Raw genomic sequence first — 21,213 nt, 5'->3', positions numbered from 1 at the left:
GGAAGAACCAAAAGTTCCTGGGCCATTTTCAAGGTGGAAAGGCCCCTGGAGTACGGGTTGGGTGCCTCTTTGTAAGCATGCTTGTGAAGGGCGCTGCCGCCATGGCCTTGCTTCTACTTCAAAGATGGAGGTTGCTCTCAGAAGTTTCTGGAAGTTTGCTGCACAAAGCCATGGGTAACACAGATACTTTCTTGGCCCTGTCCTGATTGGTGACCTCATCCCCAGAACACTAGCTTTAGAAGGATGGTGTGTGGGGTGGGGGTGGGGGGAGTGGGGGCATGCTGACTACAGCTACACAGGTTCTGGCCTGTGCTCTCTTGAGCACCACCAGGGGGTGCGAGCCAGGAGTTTCCAAAAATGAGGTGAAAACAAAGGTGCGGCTTCCTATTCCTGCCCACTCAGTCAAAGAACTCGCTGTCACCCACGGTGTCCAGATCAAGTTCCTGGTGCTATGTGGCCACGTGGGCTCGGCAGTGGCAAATGCCAGAATGCTGCGGTGATGCGTGTGGCCAGCCCTGCTGAGGGTGTGAAACCAGACTCAAAAGGGGAACCAAAGGCTGGAGAGGGACAGGCTGAGGCCTGCTTGCCTGGTACACCAGCTTTCCCGGAAATCCCAGGCCACCAGGATCGCTGCTGCCCACTGGGAGTGGGACCTTTGGAAATCTGGTCTGTTTGGTGCTCCCCGCCTGCCCTGGTGATGTGGGCAGGGCGAGAACTGTGTGGGGTTGGATGGACCTACAGGCATGCCCAGATCCAGGTCCGGTGAGGTCATGCTGGCCCGTTCAGGCCAGGACTCAGTGAGGGGCCCGCTGCCTTGGTAATTTGCCCTCTGTCTCACCCCTGCTCTGGCCCAACAGCTCCTGCTTGAAATGAGATGACAGGGAATGAGACACACTCACCCAACGGGAACTGCGTACAGCACCATCCGCCCCCTGGCCCACTCTGCCCCGTTGTGTGTCTAGCAAGGCACTAGGAAATGGTTCAAGTTTCGGGATTTACTGTACATTTGCATTTTTTTCTTCTTAAAAGGCACAGTTTTTATTGGAAAGATGCTGCGTTGCTCTCTGATGCTGGGTCCTTACTTGGTACTCCAAATGGCCCCTTGGCGCCTTCTCCTTGATGGCATCTGCTGAGTTGCTCCTAAGGAGTACCACTTCTCAAGGTGTGACGTCCCACTGGAGAAGGCCACCAGCCAGCTTCACAAACACCAGGGCTGCATGGCAGTGCCCGTCAGCCAGCTCCATGGTTTCCCGGGGGTGCTGGAGGGGGTGTTTATCTCCTGCCTCCCCCCCAACCCCTCCATCAATGGCCAGCCCAGCCCCAGCAGCTCGCGACAGCAGGTTGGTGGCTCTGCTCCCAGAGGGAGTGACTTCATTGATAGATGGCACAACCCACCCTAAGGAATACTGACTATGCGCCCTCTCGGGCTAGCTGGTGGATGCCGCCTGTAGGCGGTGGAGTGCAGCCTCCATTTCCAAACCCGAGGATGGCAGGCTGGTTACGGAGATGCTTCCGGCTGGCCTGGGAGCCCTCCAGGATATGACACGCAGTTACCCAAGCAAAACGTCACCATGGAGGACTGGCAAAGAGCTGGGGGCACACCTGGCCACGGGACACTGGGGTCCTGACTTCCTTCACAGCAAATGAGACTGCAGCTGGGACGGCGGTGGGGTGGTTCCAGGGTTTCTCTCTCTTCTGAGGACCAGGACGGAGCGGCCCCCGCATCCTCCCGCCCCAGCAAGACTGGGCTTCACAGCTTCTCTCTCAGCTCGGGCTGCCTGGCAGCCGTTCAGCATGCCAGTCTAGTGAGCCACACTGGGTGCCAGAATCCCAGCCCTGTGGGTAGCACCCTAGAGCGAGGGATCGGATGACAAGAGTTCTTGAATGAGTTCTAGTGAGAACTAGAACCACAATGAGGTCGGAGGCGAGGCGGCTTGCCCACCGTCCACCCTGGAGGTCTCCACGCTTTTGTCAGGTGAGCACCTGGTTCCTCTCTTAAGGCAACTAACTGCCGGGGGTGGAGAGAGGGGGATGGAAGCATGGGCTGGGATTGAGCATGTGTCCCCAGACTGCAGAGCTGCCTCCCGGCCTTTCCCACAGGCCCACAGGCACCTGAAGGCCAGCCCTGAGAAGCTGGGGAGGGGCTGTCCTTGTTGAGAGATCTGAAAGGAGCACCCACAGGCCCAGAGACCAGGGAGGGCTCCTGTGTGGCTGCAAAGGACTGGGGACCTCTCATGACCCCCACGTGCTGGCCAGTGGCGGCCACCGGCTGCTGGGGCCCAGGAGCAGCCTCCAGACAGATCCCCTGGGGCTGTGGCACCGTAGAAGCTGGGCAGTGCCAGCCCTGTGGAAGCAGAGGCTGGAGCAGGCCCATGTTTGCACGGGTGCTATTCAGTTACCCCGAGCAGGCAAAGTATGCCTCTTTCTAAAGGACCTTCAACGGTGGCAGCCCCCCGGGGACTGCACAGGACTCATTTCATGGTGGTTTGGGACAGTGACAGTACCACCGTCTCTTCTATGGGATGCTCAAGGGGACAGGGTGACAAAGTGAACAGATGCTGCTTGGTTCCTTTGACACCAGCAGTGCTGAGGGCCAGCTCGACTGTCACCTGGGGCCTCTCTGTGTCTGTTTCCCAGCTCACCCCCAAGACACAGGTCCTGAAGGGCCAGGGCAGTGTGGCTGCAAGAGCCTCTTCACCTTGACCCGTGTGACCAGCACCCATGACAGCTCAGAGCCCAGATCCCCTTGCCACCCTCAGAGAAGAAGGCTGCAGGCAGAGCGGGCCCCGGCCAGGCTTGTCAAGGGGATGCCAGGCTTCAGTTTTGATTGAACTTTTCCAAGACTGTTGTGTTGGTGTGTTCAAACAGCCACTGCTGGGTGAGAGAGGCGGGGTTGCAGGTATTCATGAAGATCCTGCGGTCGCTCTCACTGCAGTCCATGCAGCTGCCACTGACTGGGTGGTACAGGGACTTGTCCTACAAAACAGGGAGCTTGTTAGCCAGGCAGCACTGGGGATAGCCACGTCAAACCGCGGCCGCAGCCAACGCAGCAGCAGTGAGCAGGGAGGACGTGGCTGGCTAGCTGCTCACCACCCCGTGGGCTTTCTTCTCGACCCTCCACTGGGATGAGGGCAGACATCGCGAGTGCCACGCGTGGCCTGGGCCCTGCAGCTGCCTGTCTCCACTGCCACCTTCTCACACTGGCTATTATTTTTATTTCTTAAGGAGTCAAACTGCCGACATGTAAGAATCTGGGAACGCTACATCACAATCTGGATTTACAGTCTGCATGGAGCAACTGGAGAACTGGCCAGGGAATGTGCGTGGACTGAGTGTGCATGTGAGCTCTATGGGGAGTCTTGCTTTGTTAACTCTGATCCATCCCTTTGCTGCTGCTGCTGCTGTTAGTTGCTGTCAAGTGGATTCTGACTCATGAGCACCCTGTGTATGGAGCAGAACTGCCCCATGGGGATTAGAAGGCTGGGACCTTTCTGAAACAGGTCACCAGGCCTTTCTTCAGAGGTGCCCCGTGTGTGTGTGTGTGTGTGTGTGTGTGTTCAAACTGCCAACCTTTCAGCTGTGTCCAAATGCTGAGCTACTTACACTCCCAAGGCATTCCCCTCTAAAGGCTTTTGCTCACACCATGCAAGTTGCCCTGCTTCCCGCACCACATAGACTCCGGACTTACTTTCCGGTATTTCCACAGCTGGTTGCCCTTCATGCTGTGGCAGTCATAGAGGGTGACGGGGCTGGTGTGTGAGATGGCATCAAAGCAGAACTTCTTGGTATGCTGGGGGTCTCCGGGCCGGATGTCTTCCCTCCAGGTGAAAGTGAACACCTGTGCACAGGAGGATGCTTTGAGAGGGACAGCAAGACCAGGGATATCTTTCATTCGTCCTCCCACCCGCACCCATTTATTTCCTCATAGACATATTTACACACCGAGGCCCAGAAGAGATTGACTGACCAAACCTCCCACCCCAACCACTCAGCTTTGATAATTACCAATTCATGGCGTTTGGTTATAGTCTTGCCACTACCCCTCCCCTACCTCCTTCTTGCTTATTAGTCTGAAGCAGATTCCCGATACTACATCATGCTGGGTGTAAGTACCATGCTAAGTACCATAGAGCAACCAAAAGTTAAAAAAACATTTTTTAATTAAGATATTTCATTATGATTTCGTGAAGTTTTATATAGCAAAGTAGGTTCCTGGTTAACAATTTTTCTACAATTTGTTCTGGGACATTGGTTACTTTTTTCGCAATGTATTAGCTTTTTCATGATTTCTGGTCGTTACTTTTCCAGTAATCTAGTTTCCTTGCTCCTTTACCTTCTTCTCTTTGCTTTTGAGTAAATGTTTGATCTCTTATAGATGATTGTTTTAATGAAACAGAGCACTCAAAGACGATATTGCTTATTTTATGAGCCAATTTCTGTTTAGCTAAAGGATGACCCCAAGGGATAGTTTTGGCTCAAGGTTTAAAGATTCTCTCAGGGCAACAGTGTCAAGGAGCCCTCCAGTCTTAACTGGCTCAATTAGTTTAGTCTTTTAAAAATTTTGAGTTTTGTTCCTTATACTGCTCTCATTATGTCAGGATCCATTAACTGTGTTCCTGCTTTGACCAGTTTATAGTTAGCAGGGCACCATCTAGTTCCTCTGGTCTCAGGGTGGATGAGGTTATGGTTCATGTAAGCTATTAGGCCTGTGGATTAATTTTTTTATGAGTTTTTGGTTTCTTGCTTTCTCTTTTACTTCAGCTATCAAGCAGTTATATCTTAGATTGCCACTTACAAGCTTTTAGGATCTCTGAGGCTACTCACCAAGCTAGGATATAGAACATAAACTTTACATATGATATTAAACCATCTGACTGACTTGTCTCACAAGACTGTGGTGCTTAGCCTCGGGACCTCTAAACCAATCACACACTGTTTAAATAAGTCTAAGAATTATTCATGTTGGTGCTCCCTATGTGATTTATTGTATATAAATTTTTATATTTTAAATTAAGATATTATATATAAATTAAGTATATGGATGCATATACGTTGCACATATCTATATTTATAGACATATTTATATGTGCCAAAGGAGTTCTGGTGGTGTAACAGGTTAGGCTCTGGGCTGTTAACCTCAAGGTGAGCAGTTTGAACCCACTAGCTACTCTGCAGGACAAAGATGAGGCTTCCCTCATAAAGACTTACAGTCTTGGATACCCATAGGTGCAGTTCTAACCTGTTCTATAGGGTTGATATGTACACACATATCTATACACTTGTATGCATACATACAAACACACACATATAAACACACTACTTTTTAGTTCTTGCATTATTGTAACAATACCTTCTTAATGCTATCAAACATTCTGAGTATAAGTATTCTTGAATACTTTATAAATTTAATTTCCTAGTCAGCCTGTTTGAATCAGAATTCAAACCAGGTCCACATACTGCATCTGGCTGATAGTTTTCAGTTGTGGTTTAGTAGCTTTACTGAAGATAATTGGCATATAATAAATGATATGCATTTAAAGTGTATACTTTGATACATTCAGACACATGTTTACACCCATGGAACTATCAGCACAATGAAGATAATGAACATATCCATGATCCCCAAACATGTCATTGTGTTTCTTTGTCATCTTTCCCTGTGCCTTCCGGGGCAGCCACTCACTGGTCTGTCAGTGCCGCTAATGAACAGATGAATACGAATGGAAGCACACAGCAGAGAGCATTGTGTCTGCGATAGGTTTAATTTGGCATGATTCTGTTGTGGTTTTTCCATGGTATAATGCTGCTGCCATTGTTAGGTGCTGTCCGATCACCTGTGACTCATGGCAACCGGATATGCAGAAGAGACTGCTGCACAGGGCTTCCCGGGCTGTGCCTTTCCAGGAGCCTGCCAGGCCTGTCTCCTGAGGGGCCTCTGGGGGTCTCCCAACCACCAGCCTGCTGCCTACTAGTTGAGTGGTGATTTGCCACAAACCTGTTGCCCTTTACCAAGCGGAGGAAGTCCCCTTTTATTCTTGGTCTGTTGCCAAATTCTTTACTTTTTCAATTAAATCAAGAATGGTGTTGGATTTTGAGAAATCCTTTCTTTTGGATTTATTGAGGTGATTTTATATATATATACACATATAATTTAGATAGTATCTGAATAATTTAATCTGAATATCTGAATCTGAATATATAAACTGAAAAAAATATATTTGTTAACATATTGAATCACATTGGTTAGTTTTTTTTTCTTTTAAAGGGGAGAGTGCGAACGCAGTCCCCCACTACCACAATTATGCAGTCGAGTTTCCCACATTTGGGGAAATCGCAGGGGTCAGCACATCCGGAGTGCAATGGAGAAGCCTCGCCCTGGGAAAACCACCTTTGTGATCATGGTGTCTCCCCCGGCAGGTAAGGGTACACATTGGTTAATTTTGTATTACACACTCACGCATTCCTAATATAAACGGCACTTGGTCTTGTCTTGTTTCCCTTTCCTGTTGCTGCTGTTGGGGCCATCCAGGAGGTCCTGACTCATAGTGACCCTGTGCCCAACAGAAGGAAACACTGCCTGACAATTTCATAAAGTGTTGGGCACGATTCCCTGGCATCTTGTTGAGAGTTCTTGCACTTGTTACACGAGGGATGCTGCTCTATGATTTTCCTGCAATGCCTTAGTTTGGTTTTGTTATCAGAGTAATGTTGGCCTCACAGAATGAGTTAGTTTCTTTATAAATTTCTGGAAGTATTTTCATAGAATTTACAACATTTCATTTCTTAAACAATTTTATTGGCATATAATTCACGTAACATACAATTCAATAGTTCAATTATGAAGAGTTGTACAATCAACAACACAATTTCAGAACATTTTCTTCCCTCTTGTACTATTAGCTCCCCATTCGCCACCTACCTCCCCTGCCACAGTCCCAAGAAATAATAAAACTAGTGACTGTCTAATGGAACACTGACTACATAAACATTTGAAACAATTAATCAGTGAATTTATATGGCCTGTATTTCTATCTGTGCGAATGTTTTTAATTTTAATGTTCATTTGTTTAATAGGGCTATGCATGTTATCGATTTCTACAAGAGTGAGCTTTGGTAGCATATGCCTGTAAGCAAATTTGTCCTTTTTTTTCTAAATTGTCAAATTTATTGGCACTAAAATTCTTCTGATAAATGTTCTAGAAATGATTGTGGTGATGATAGTACAACTCTTCTTGATGTGACTGAACTATTGTATTGTGTGATATGTAAATTATATGCCAATAAAATTGTTGGAAAAAAGTATTTTTAAGTATTTTATATTTAGTATTTAAGTATCCCTTATTGCACATTGAATATTTATAGAATCTACAGTGGTATCATGTTTACCTCAATGCTGGTAATCATTTGTGTCTGTAACTTCCTCCCTTCTGTTTACTTTGGCTTTCATTTGCCGTCTCTCACGGCATTCACCTGACACCCTTTCTGTCGCAGGCAGCCGCACAGCTACTAGAGATGTGCTTTGACAGTAGCCTACCAACTCAGATAAGCTGTGTTCCCATTTTCATCCACTTCAAATGTTTTCTAACCTACCCTTTAGTTTCTTCTTTAATCTGTGTGCTATATAGAGGTGTGTTATTTCATTCCCACATATTTGGGAATTTGAAGAGACCTTCCTGTTATTGATTTCTAATTAATTCCATTGTGGTAAGGGAATATACTTTGCATGGCTGGAATCCTTTATACGTGTATTGAAACTTATTTATATCAGAGGATACAGATCTGCTTGGCAAATGTTCCCTGTGTACTTGAGAAGAATGTGTATTTTATCATGGTTTGCTTGATGGAATGTTCTAGAATTGCTGATCTGACCCTGTTGCTGATATTCCCTATATCCTTGCTTATTTTGCCATATTAATAACTGAGAGAGCAGTCCATCAAATCATGACTCAGAATCTTGGTGTGTTTGAGATTCACAATTTTCCCTTCAGAGGCTCTCTGCTCCGAATGGCTGAGGCCGTAGGGGCACAGATTCCACTGGAGAGCTTGGCTGCCATGTTTCCTCCTCAGAAGGCAGAGAAGGGCCCAGCCACAAACCCAGCATCATGCTGTTGCTTGTTTCAGTGACTTCTCCTCAGGCATTAGTGTGGACTGCCTGCCACTCACTAGGTTGTGTGAGGTCTCCCTCCCAGTCCACTCTCTGCCCAGACCCCATGCTTCTCTTGGTCTCAGTGGGGCTCCGGTGGGTGAGCAGCCACACACAGTTTGCAGGACCCAAGGAGGGTCCCTATCTGAGCAGAGTGAGCAGCACTGCTGAGGAGGGCCCACCGGGGTGTGCCTTGTCAACCTTCACATCCACAATCCCACAAGGGGTCTCACTTAGAGATGGTAGGCATGTGCTGGGAGCCAGAGTCACTGCATTGTGGGTTTCTTTCTTTCAAAAACAATTTTATTGGGGCTCTTACTGCTCCTGTAACAATCCATACATCAATTGTATCAGTCATGTCTTTACATATGTTGCCATCATCATTTTCAAAGCATTTTCTTTCTACTTGAACCTTTGGTATCAGCTCTTTTATCCCCTCCAACCCTCATGAACACTTATAAATTATTATTTTCATATCTTACACATGCTGCTGTTTCCCCTCACCCATGTTTCTGTTGTTTGTCTGTGTGTGTGTGTGTGTTGGGGGGGGGTGGAGCGGCGGTGCCAATACATCGATTATTGCGATCAGCTCCCTATTTCTCCCCACTCCTTCCCCCTGCCCTCTTGGTATCGCTGCACCCATTACTGTTCCTGAGGGGTTTATCTCTCCTGGATTCTTGCTTTCTTAACGCTGTGCTAACAGCTTGAGGGAAGGAGCACAGAAAACTAAATGCAGGCGCCTGGAGGGAGGTGGCTGGTCCAGCAAGGCTGGCTTGTACCCCTCACTCTTTGGGAACCATCCCTTGGGAAGCCACACTCTTGTCCTTTCCTTTCTCCAAGAGGACGCCCTTTGGGAGTGGCTGTTTGAGCCAGGCCTGGACAGTCATTGGCTCATGGGAGCCATAGCGTGAAGCCCCTGACGGGTCCTGGAGGTCGGTCTTGAGGGCTCTGCTGCACCTCCAGCTGCCACACGGGGAGGCCCAGGCTAAGAATGAAGCGGCAGCAGCGAGTCAAGTGATGTGGAGATGCCTGTCAGTCTCTCTTTTTCGGTCAAGGCCATTTTGGCAGGATGCCCATCACTGGCAGCCCAAACAGCCTTGTCCTATGGCTGTATTACAGCTTGAAGGCCTCTTTCCTGGAGCCATTTTATAGATGGCTCTTTTTGTTGCTGTTGTTAATGCTTTTACTGAGGGCTCTTACATCTCTTATCACAATCCAAACATTCATCCAGTGTGTCAAGCACATTTGCACATATGCTGCCATCATCATTTTCAAAGCATTCTCTTCCCACTTGAGCCCGATATCAGCTCCCTATTTCTTCCCCCTCCCTCCTCCATCCACCCTCACGAACCCTTGATAAGTTATAGATTATTATTTCCATACCTTACATCATCCTCTGTCACCTCTCACCCACTTTTCCATCATTCATCCCCCTGAGAGGGGGTTATAGGTTGATCCTTGTGATCGATTCCCTCTTTGTCCCCCACCCTCCCCTATAAGATGACGCTTATAAAGTCATCCTGACACTCATGTCCATCACTGCTGACCCACGGCCCCTCCTCTAGCCCTGACCATGAGGGCACTCCAGACTGCAGATGGGATGGAGGAAGGGCTGCTGCTGCTGTCCCACAGGGACCTTACCTGCATGTTGCTCCAGGCGGCCTCCCCACGGCCCCGCACGCAGCTCTCTAGCCTCAGCGGAGAGCCGAGGGCCCCGTGCTTGGTGTCTGCACACAGCCCCGTGCCCACACTGCGGATCTGGAAGAGGGCGGGAGGAAAGAACCCATGAAGCACAGCGGCGAGCCACCCACCAGGCATCTGCTGGGGTGAGAGGCGAGGCTGGGCAGGGATCTTAGGCAATCTGAGCTGAGCTCTCCTCATGAAGCTTGCCCTGGCTGCCAGAAGTGCCTGGAATAAAGTTACCACAGAGCAGCTCCTCAACATGCTGGTTTTGAGAGCCCCAAAGCCCCAGGCAGGGGAATAGGGGGGTACTGGTGGGCGTGGATGGGTGAAATGCAGACTTGCTGGCTCTGCTTTGGGAGAAATTTGATTCAGGAGGCCTGGGAATCAAAACAGTGTTCCTGTTACAGATTGGATAGTGTCCTTACGTCCCTCCAAAAACAGGCATTGAAGCCCTAGTCCTGATATCTGTGGATATGATCCTATTTGGAAACTGGCCTTCTTGTATTGTGTTAGTGAGGGCCTACCAGTGTAGGGTGGGCTCCAAACCGAATCATTTCTGAGTTACACAAAGGCTGGAGCAGGCGCGCGCACGGACACACACACACACACACACACACACACACACACACACACACACACGTCTGGCGAAGGTTCTCCACAATCCGAGGGACCCAGTCAACCTCAGGGCCATTGCTGAGCGTGGAACCCACCAGGATGAGGTCAGAAGCACCAGGGAAAGAAAAATCCCCGTCTTTAAAGCCGTCACCATGGAATCTGATGACAGCAGCACCAGGAAACCCGACAGCCCCGCTCAGGGGCCCTGGTCATCCAGTGAAAGCTCCCTGCCTGTGCCCAGTGGCCAGAGGCCCTGGCAGGCCTGAGAGGGCTGCTTTCTGTCCACTCTGAGGGGCCTGCCGGCACCCTGAGAACCAAGAACGACTGAGAACCCTCACAGCCTTTCCTGCTTGGTTCCTTCTCTGTCCGAGCGGACTTCCAGAAGCTGGTGGGACATTCCAAGACCTCTTCTACTTCCCCAGGAACCTCTAGAAGCCCCTCGTATTAGACAATCATCACACAGCAAATGGCGACACAGGAGGGCAGAGGAAGCATGGCCAGCCCACGGTTCCTTCCCTTGTCCATCTTCCTTAAGAGCGAGCAAAAGGCCCAGATTGCTGGGAGGGCGAGCATGGCCCCCGAAGTGAAGTGAAAGCCCCGAGTTGGTTTGGTGCTGCGTTTCCACCGTTCTGGTAAGAGCGACACTCTTCTTTGGGGCCCAGACAAGGTGTGAGGTATACATCAGGAATTTCAGCAGTTTCCCTCCAGTTAAATGCTCGCACTTTTGCAGGGAAAACCAGCACTACCCGAGGTAAAGATGAAGGGTAAAATTCATGTTGGCGATTTAAAGTTGTAACTTGTTTTTACTTGGAACATTATCTAATACGTGGAGAGAGAAATGGAGGAGGGAGGGGAGGAGAACTGACATGGGCACTTGGGGGAGGAGGGCAGGAGGAAGGACGGGAGGGAGAGAAAAGAAAGCACACCATTTCCTACTTTATACCTTTACGGGCACATTTGCCCTGTTTCTGAAAAGAAGCCTGGGCATTCATTTTGCCTCTTCTCTCACTGCCAGGGAACCCATGCCCTATCACAGTGATCCTACAGGACAGGGTAGAACTGCCCCTGTGAGTTTCCAAGACTGTAACGAGTTTTTGGAGTAGCAAGCCCTGTCTTTCTCCTTTGGAATAGCTGGTGGTTTTGAACCCTGACCTTTTGGCTCCAGTGCACATACCACCAGGGCTCCCCATTTTCCCTTGGGCTCTGCACATGCCACTCCCATCCAACCCTCCAGACAGACTCACCTCCCCCCAGGCCGCCGCCGGGGGCTCCACGGGTGGGTAGAACTTGGGCAGGTCCCAGGCGATCTTGGTCATAAACCACTTGAAGCTCTTGCAGTTGAGGGAGCTGCGGAGCTTCTTCTGGGCAGCGACATCCCCGGCGGAGAGGTGGCGGTACTCGGGCCGGCGCTGGTAAATATACTCCGCGTACGCATCCATCCACACCTCCGCTACTCGCTTCAGGTTCTGGAAGGCGACAGCCAGAGGAGGGTCAGGCCCTCTGAGGAATAGGTGGCAGGGGTGGGCACCGAGGCCTGGCAGAGGGAGGCCTGCCTTTTGTATTCTATGTTGCAGCTGGGCCCGAGCCCCACCACAACAGGAATGGCAGGCTCATGGTTTCAAAGGCCATCTGAGTTGTCTCTAGGTGGCCTGGGTGACACCATGGTTAAGGAACAAGACTGTTAGCCGGCAGGCCAACAGTTTGAAAGCCTCCGATGCTCTGCTTCATGAAGATGTACTGTCTCGGAACCTTCTTGGCAGTTCTCTGCCCTGTAAGGTGGCTGGGCCAGGGCCCACCGGAGAGCAGCAAGTTTGTTTTGGGGTGGGACAATGGAAACTGTCCTGCAAACGAAAATGCTGATGGTTTGAACCCACCTGGCTGCTCTGTGGGAAAAAAGACCTTCTCCTTCGAAAAAGATCCAGCCCGGGAAACCCACAGGGATGTCCTCTCCGCCACAGGAGGCACAAGTAACCTGGGTGGTACCAAACCAAAACATATGTCCATCCGGATGTTTTAAAGATGCTACCATGGACAACTGCTTTTGTCTGCCCTTCTTCCATTTCCTCCTCTTCCATCCTGGTGATGGCCCCTCCTCTGCCTGATTTTCCTTTTCGGAAGCACAGCTGCCCCACTCTCAGTCACTATGGTTGGAGGATGGCCTGTGGGACTACAGAGACCCCTGGCTACAGGGGGTCGCCAGCAGTAGGCACGGACCCAAGCCAAGCTTGTCAGAAACAAAGGGCAATGGCTTTTTGTGTGGTAACTATTGATGAGGGTGGCTCCACTTCTGCTGGAATTGCTGGCTACAACGCCAGCCGAGTGTTGGGCCTTTGGCCAGCATGGGAACAAAGCAGAGCCTAGGGCAAGAAGCACATGCTGACATTGAGTCCCTGGATCCACCTGTGCCTGAAGCCAGCTTATCTCAGGACTTTCGAGGTATATGAACCAATAAATTCTCTTTTTGCGTAAGCCAACCTAAATTTCTGACATTAGCAACTAGAGAAATTCTAATCATGTCATAGGGTGAAAACAAAAAGTAATTTGAAATCAAAGGTCTAATTCCCCCAGCAGTTGGGATCTGAGGTAAGAAGGTTACTTTGATCTTTATTATGAAGCCCAAGGATAACCAGTTAAAAAAAAACACACACAAAAAAAACAAGCGGCCATCTAGCTCAGAAGCAACAAAGCCCACATGGAAGAAGTACACCAGCCTGTGTGATTACAAGATGTTGAAGGATTAGTTATCAGACATCAAAGAACAAAAATCAAATCATTGTAAATGAGGGGGAGTACAGATTGGGAACCCAAGACCCATTTGTAGGCAACTGGACATCCCCTTATAGAAGGGTCATGGGGAGGAGACGGAGACAGTCAGGGTGCAGTGTAGCAACAATGAAACACAACTTTCCTCTAGTTACTAAATGTCCTCCTCCCCCTACCCCCACTATGATGATCCCAATTCTACCTTACAAATCTGCCTAGACCAGAGGATATACACTGGTACAGATAAGAACTGGAAACACATGGAATCCAGGACAGATGAACCCTTCAGGACCAGAGGTGAGAGTGGCGATACTGGGAGGGTGGGATGGAAAAGAGGAACTGATTACAAGGATCTACATATAGCATCATATCTGGGGGATGGACAACAGAAAAGTGGGTGAAGGGAGACATCAGACAGTGTAAGATATGACAAAATAATAATAATTTATAAATTATCAAGGGTTCATGAGGGAGTGGGGAGCGGGGAGAGAGGGGAAAAATGAGCTGATACCAAGGGCTCAAGCAGAAAGCAAATGTTTTGAGAATGATGATAGCAACAAATGTACAAATGTGCTTGACACAATGGACACATGTATGGATTGTGATGAGTTGTACGAGCCCCTAATAAAATGATTAAAAAAACCCATAAAAACAACTGACTATGATATGTAAGTAAAGGCAACAAGTAAGGACACCAACATCCTGTTGGTTAGCAGACTTGGGGATATAGAAGAATTATTTTTTAAAGTAGCAGCAATTTCAAATATTTTCATAGCACACTGCATCTTAGGAGAAAATCACTGATAATATTATGAAAACAAAACAAAACAACAAACCCAACACTGACAACACATGGACTCATTTCCTGAGAAGAGATCAACTCCTTCTCAAGAGCTTGGTGTATGGCAGCTACAGGAGAGTTGCCAAATCTGGTGATTTTTCAGAGTTTTGTTTTGTCTCTTCTGTTACATCAGAGAGGTTGTTCTCTACCTAGAAACTCCAAGTCCCCTTTTCTCTGGGCCAAGGAGCTCACAGCCATCGCACTAGCATTTCCAGTCTCACCCTACCGAGCAGCCCACCCCGTTCAGTTCCCAAGGGCTCTTATCCGAAACAGCTGCCACTCAGTGTTTCCTTCCAAGGCAGCGATCACCTGGAAGGCCATTCTGGAGGCGATCAACCCATCAGGGCAGCGGCCACAGATAACACGCTTCAGATTCCACAGGTTTTTTTTCTCTAGGTTAGCACAATTTATGGAAATATGGGTGAAAGTTTACTGAACCAATTAGCCAAAAACATGTCTCCAGGAATAGATGGAACACCAACTGTTTCAACAAACTGATTGTGTTAGTCTGGGTAGACTGGAGAAACAAATTCATGAACACTCATGTGTGTAAGAAAGAGGTTTATATACAAGAGCAACTGTACATTCAGAAAATATCCCAGCCCAGTCCAGATCAAGTCCATAAGTCCAATATTGGCCCATATATCCAATACCAATGTATAAAGTCCTCTTCAGACTCACGAAACACATGCAACGACACCAAATGCAGGTCAATTACAGGCCAGTTGGTGCAAAGTCAGTGGCGGTAGAAACATCCCAGTGCTGACAGGGGTCTCCATGTGGCTCCTCCAGTTTCTAGGGCTGAATCAGGGTAGGTTCATGTGGCTTCTCTTTAGGGATGTCTCACAGGAAGTGAGTCCAGAGAGTCTCTCCCACTTCCAAGGAGGAAATCCTGGATTTCCCAGAATACTCAGGAGAAGGCCATGCTCACACAGAGGCCTCATTGGCTATGACCTGATTGACAGACTAAACTATACCCCTTAATCTTAATCCTCTCAAGTCCCCAAGTGACAACAGATTATATAACTACCATACTGATGAAACACTGGAAGCACCTACTTGTTTATGCCACGGAATTTGGAAGACAACAACTTGGCCAACTGATGGGAAAAATTTCCTTATCTGTACCCATTCAAAGAAAGGTGACCTAACAGAATGTTCAAATTATAGAACACAACTGGTATCACATTCAAGTACAATTTTGCTTAATATCATCTAATAATGGTTGCAGCAGTACATTGACATGGAGCTTCCAGAGGTTCAGGCTGGATTCAGAAGAGGACGTGGAATGAGGTCTATCACTGCTGATGCCAGATGGATTTTGATTTAAAGCAGAGAATACCAGAAAGAGGTATTGCTGTGTTTCATTGACTATGCCAAGGCATTGTGTGGATCGTAACAGACTGTGGATAACCCTGAGAAGAATGGGAACTCCAGACCACTGCTTTGTGCTCATGCAGAACCAGGGAATACTGTATGGTTTCAAGTCAGGAAAGGTGTGTGACAGGGTTGTATCCTCCCACTCACTCTGCATGCTGAGCAAATCTACATGAAGCTGAACTACATGAAGAAGAATGCAGCATCAGGATTGGAGGCAGATTATTAGCAACCTGCAATATGCAATGACATAACCTTCCTTGCTGAAAGCAAGGAGGACTGGAAGCATTTGCTGTTGAAGATCATAAATTGCAGTCTTCATTACAGATTACAACTCAGTGTACTTAAGACCAAAATCTTCACAACTGAACCAATAGTAACTTCACAATAAGTGGAGAAAGTGTTGAAGTTGTCAAGGATTTTGTCTTACTTGGATCCACAATCAATGCTCATGGAAGGAGCAGTCAAGAGATCAAAAGACACATTGCACTGGGTAAATCTGCTGCACAAAACATCTTTCGACTATAGAAAATCAAGGCTGTAATTTTGAGGACAAAGGTGCGCCCAACCCATGCTATAGTATTGGCCATTGCCTCACTGCATATGAGAGTTGGGACTTTGACTAAGAAAGACAGAAAGAATTGATGCATTTGAATGGTGTGGAGAAGAATGCTGACTTTTCCATGGACTGGTAAAAGGACAAGCCGATCTGCGGCGAGACTCTGTGTTACGTATTTTGGACATAGTAAGGACATCATGTGGAGCAGCGTGGAGGGACAGTGAAAAAGAGGAGGGAACGCAAGGAGAAGGATCAAACTGTGCCTGCAAAAACCGGCTCACGCTTAGGAGCAGTGCTGAGGACGGTGCAGGACTGGCTGGTGTCTCGCTCTGTTTGCATAAGCTTGCTGTGGGCTGCAACTGATTCAATGTCAAACAGCACCAGCAACAACTCATCTTGTATCAAGACATTAGTTGTCATCCACTCAACGTAAGAACATTCTTCCTGCTTCCTCCCTGGTTCTGTTTCTATTTGTCCTTCTTTCCCGTCCCTGCCAGCCTTCTGAACTGTGTTTTGGGGCAAATGCTGCCCTTTCGGTCCTCTCTGGTTGCCTCGAACAGTGTATTCTTTAGGGCATCGCTGGTCACTGTAGAGGCATGCCTGTGGTTTGGAAAGGTGATCATGGGCGTGAGCTCACTTCTAGGTTTAAAGGCTTTGTCGAAGGGCCACATCTTGGGGATGCTGAATTTTGTTCTCTGATTTTCTCCCACTCTGTCTAGGATCTTCTATTGAGACCACAATCAGGGAAGTTGTAGTGAAAGCCAGGCACTTCCTGGTTCTTTTTGTCTCAGGGTAGGGGAGGCTCTGGCTCACGTGATCTTTTCTAAACCCTTTAGACTAATTGTTTCTTCAATCTTTGGGTTTCTTCATTTTTCTTTGCTCCAGGCAGGGAGAAGAAGCCCATAGAGGGCCACCTGCCAGCTTTTAAGAATCCAAGTGCGACTCATCCAAGTTGGATGTAGGCTGTCCTTGCGGACTCTGTTACGCTATTGAGCTAGATGTCCCTCAGGACTATGGTCCCAAGCCCCATGCATGCCCGTCCTCAAGGTTTTTGGTTATGGCCAAGAAGTTTTCATAATGTTACCCTTTGTAGGTCTACTATATGCAATACCAGTATGCACATAAACCTATCTAGAGAAGTACATTCTTTCACAGAATTGCCATGAAAACACCTCATTCCATCTGTGAGGACCACATGGTGGGGAGGTACAGAATCCCAGCTTTTAAATGGCTTCCTCCAATGCCCTCACACAGCACCACTGCACACACACACCCCGGCCCCATTGTGAGAAATTCCCTCAGACTGAACTTCCTTTCCAGGCTCTCCCTCTATCGTAAGGTTTATTTTATCGTATTTTTCTGTTTGCAATCCAAAGCACTCTCTGACAGTTAGGGAGAGTTAGCCCTGTGAGGTTGTTGTCCCTCATTTCTGCCTGAGTGCAGATGGCGCCTCTGAGAGAAGGTCAGGCTAAGTCAGCAGATGTTGTCTCTACACTCGGGGCTAGTTTGTCAATGGCAGATGTTTCCTGTGTAGAAGACAAGAGAGTCTCATCAGATAATCTACTCTGAAGTAGCCCACCAAACTCAAACTCACTGCCATCAAGTTGATGTTAACTCATGGAGACCCTATAGGGGAGAGTAGAACTGACCCTGTGGGTTACCCGGACTGCAACTCTTTACAGGAATAGAAAGCCTCATCTTTCTCCTGTGGAGTGGCTAGTGGATTTGAACTACTGACTAGCAGCCCGACTCAGCCCACAATAATGTGTAGATAATGGGCGGGGCTGTGCTCCAATACAACTTGAAACCCACGGCCCTGAGCCCATTCTGATTGAGAGTGACTCTACGCGGTGTCAGATTCTGGTTGAGAGTGACTCTATGCGGTGTCAGATTCTGGTTGAGAGTTACTCTATGCGGTGTCAGATTCTGATTGAGAGTGACTCTACTGGGGTGTCAGATTCTGGTTGAGAGTGACTCTACGCGGGTGTCAGATTCTGATTGAGAGTGACTCTACATGGGTGTCAGATTCTGGTTGAGAGTGACTCTACGCGGGTGTCAGATTCTGGTTGAGAGTGACTCTACGCGGGTGTCAGATTGTAGTTGAGAGTGACTACGCGGGTGTCAGATTCTGGTTGAGAGTGACTCTACGCGGGTGTCAGATTGTAGTTGAGAGTGACTCTACGCGGTGTCAGATTGTAGTTGTGACTCTACGCAGGTGTCAGATTCTGGTTGAGAGTGACTCTACGCGGTGTCAGATTGTAGTTGAGAGTGACTCTACGCAGTGTCAGATTGTAGTTGAGAGTGACTACGCGGGTGTCAGATTCTGGTTGAGAGTGACTCTACGCGGGTGTCAGATTGTAGTTGAGAGTGACTCTACGCGGTGTCAGATTGTAGTTGAGAGTGACTCTACGCGGGTGTCAGATTCTGGTTGAGAGTGACTCTACGCGGTGTCAGATTGTAGTTGAGAGTGACTCTACGCGGGTGTCAGATTCTGGTTGAGAGTGACTCTACGCGGTGTCAGATTCTGACTGAGAGTGACTCTACGCGGGTGTCAGATTCTGGTTGAGAGTGACTCTACGCGGTGTCAGATTCTGACTGAGAGTGACTCTACGCGGTGTCAGATTCTGGTTGAGAGTGACTCTACACGGTGTCAGATTCTGGTTGAGAGTGACTCTATGCGGTGTCAGATTGTAGTTGAGAGTGACTCTATGCGGGTGTCAGATTCTGACTGAGAGTGACTCTACACGGTGTCAGATTGTAGTTGAGAGTGACTCTACGCGGTGTCAGATTGTAGTTGAGAGTGACTCTACGCGGGTGTCAGATTCTGGTTGAGAGTGACTCTACGCGGTGTCAGATTCTGACTGAGAGTGACTCTACGCGGGTGTCAGATTCTGGTTGAGAGTGATTTTACGTGGTGTCAGATTCTGGTTGAGAGTGACTCTACACGGTGTCAGATTCTGGTTGAGAGTGACTCTACGCGGTGTCAGATTCTGACTGAGAGTGACTCTACGTGGTGTCAGATTCTGGTTGAGAGTGACTCTACGCGGTGTCAGATTCTGGTTGAGAGTGACTCTACGTGGTGTCAGATTCTGGTTGAGAGTGACTCTATGCGGGTGTCAGATTCTGGTTGAGAGTGACTCTACGCGGTGTCAGATTCTGACTGAGAGTGACTCTATGCGGGTGTCAGATTCTGGTTGAGAGTTATTTTACGTGGTGTCAGATTCTGGTTGAGAGTGACTCTACGTGGGTGTCAGATTCTGACCGAGAGTGACTCTACGCGGGTGTCAGATTCTGACTGAGAGTGACTCTACGCGGTGTCAGATTCTGGTTGAGAGTGATTTTACGTGGTGTCAGATTCTGACTGAGAGTGACTCTACGCGGTGTCAGATTCTGGTTGAGAGTGACTCTACGCGGGTGTCAGAGGCTGTAAAGCTTAAAGGGATCAGACTGTCTCCCCATCTTTCCTCATTGCAATAGCTGGTGGGTTTTCGAGGTTCACCTTAATGTTAGAAGCCCAGCGTGCGACCCACATGTCACTAGGCTCACTATAACTTCATGGGCACTGAGATGGGTTTTTACGTATCAGAAAATATTATTCCTTTAAACAAATTTTTTTTACCCAACTATGTGAACTACGGTCCTGGTGACTGCAGACTGGCAGAACAAACAAATCTGTTTTTGAAGCAGACACAGCCAGATGGCTCCTGACAGACAAACATGGAGAGGCTTTATCTCGCAGACCTGCTGGGACATGGTATTAGGGATGACCAGGTGAGGTAGAAGGTCAGCCAAAGGAGCAAGCCTGGCAATGAGTAGGACTGACACAGTGGCCAGTGGCCGCAATGGGGAGGCCGGTGCAGGATCAGGAGGCGTTTCGTTCTGTCCGACCGGGGGTTGCTATGAGTCATCGCTGACTAGAAGGCACCTGCCAACCATGCAACCTGAAAACATCAGGAAGCGCCGTCTGAATTCACAGGCCAGGTAAAAACACGAGAGGGGCTTGGCTTGGCCTGTGAGCTGCCGTTTGCTGGCTCCTGAGTCTTGAGGAAGGCAGGCAACACGAGGGAGGCGCTGGCCTGAAGGTAGGATCTACTCACTGCTCTGCTTTACTGGCCCAGAAAGGACAGGACTTTCTGCTGCTGCTTCGCTTTCCCTGGAAAGTGGTCAGAGAACAGTGCCATGCCCACCAGGCCACTGCACTGACCGAGGCTGCGTGTCCTTTAAAACTCAGGGGAGCTGACGGTATAACAGAGTCTATGGACCTGAACACTCCAACACAGCATCAACCCCCAACTCCTGCAGGCTGGCCACCCAGGGCCTTGGCCCCCAGGTGAAAAGGAAACAATGGGGGTTCTTTCTGACCACTGGCAAGTGCTGAAATTTCCCAGAGTGATTCATTCTTACAGGATCCTGTTGCTTCCTATTTTTTAACGAGTGAATACCAATACTTTCACTAATTAATATTTTAATTCACATGGCATGAATGTACTCTCAAGATGCGACTCAACAAGCCCGTTTCCCCAGATCCGGGACTTGTACAAATGACTGAAGTAAAGGATTTTCTATTTATTTCTGCTGTTGGTTTTGCTTACACTCTTGTTCTGTGGCCTGGGCGACCCCAGGGGTGACAGAGTAGAACTGCCTCATCTGGCCATACTGGTTGCAATCTTCACAGAAGCAGATCACCATGTTTCCTCTGCAGTGCCGCTGAGAAAGGCGAAACCCCCAACCTCTTGGTTACCAACCGTGTGCCAACTGTTTGCCCCATCTTCATGTTTATTTCGGTGAAGGTTAGGGGCTATGTCTACTAGACACTCCTGGGGAAGTCTAGGGGTGTGGCCCAACCTATCAACTGGGTCTCAGCTTGCTGGCACCCCGTACTGTCATATGTATTTTTGTAGGGGGGGGGCGGGGAGAGAGAGAGAGAGAGAGAGAGAGAGAGAGAGAGAGAAAGAGAGAGAGAGAGAGAGAGAGAGGAGAAGTTGAATCTCTCTGGCCCTTCGCCTTCTGCTGGAGCTGGGACTTGCATGTGGTTCTGGATCTCCTGTTGTGACGCCTGCCAATCCTAGGAGCCCGCAGAGGGCCGCGAAGCTGGATTCATTCCGCTCACTTTAGACCTCTGCATCTGTGACCTGTGCCCCTGCTGTTCTCGGCTTTGTCCTCCTGCTTCTCTCATCAGGTTCCATGACTCAGGAGAAGCCTAATTTGAACTGGACTGGTCTTATCTATTTC

General features: G+C 48.6%; 1 protein-coding gene and 1 non-coding gene across 4 annotated transcripts in view; both read right to left on the bottom strand.

Annotated features, from left to right (window-relative positions):
• Positions 1-241: 241 nt before the first annotated feature.
• The window catches only part of GALNT10 (polypeptide N-acetylgalactosaminyltransferase 10), a 270,449-nt gene continuing 249,477 nt past the window's right edge, over positions 242-21,213 (bottom strand). For 2 of the 3 annotated variants that reach the window (XM_075541866.1, XM_075541868.1), the window contains 4 exons: positions 11,686-11,907; positions 9,785-9,901; positions 3,689-3,838; positions 242-2,976 (listed from right to left, as the gene is read on the bottom strand). In XM_075541866.1, coding sequence (XP_075397981.1) covers positions 2,818-2,976; positions 3,689-3,838; positions 9,785-9,901; positions 11,686-11,907 — 648 coding nt within the window. In that variant the 3' untranslated portion in view covers positions 242-2,817. The remainder of the gene's footprint in view (positions 2,977-3,688; positions 3,839-9,784; positions 9,902-11,685; positions 11,908-21,213) is intronic. The other variant, XM_075541867.1, reaches the window with a different exon arrangement.
• LOC142441721 (U1 spliceosomal RNA) lies at positions 6,263-6,425 on the bottom strand. Its single transcript, XR_012783073.1, has one exon. It is a non-coding gene; the product is annotated as a U1 spliceosomal RNA (small nuclear RNA).

This window comes from Tenrec ecaudatus, chromosome 2, assembly GCF_050624435.1.
Source record: "Tenrec ecaudatus isolate mTenEca1 chromosome 2, mTenEca1.hap1, whole genome shotgun sequence".
Classification (NCBI taxonomy): Eukaryota; Metazoa; Chordata; class Mammalia; order Afrosoricida; family Tenrecidae; genus Tenrec; species Tenrec ecaudatus.
Note: the sequence above shows the minus strand (reverse complement) of the source record. Positions and strands in the feature narration are given on the sequence as shown.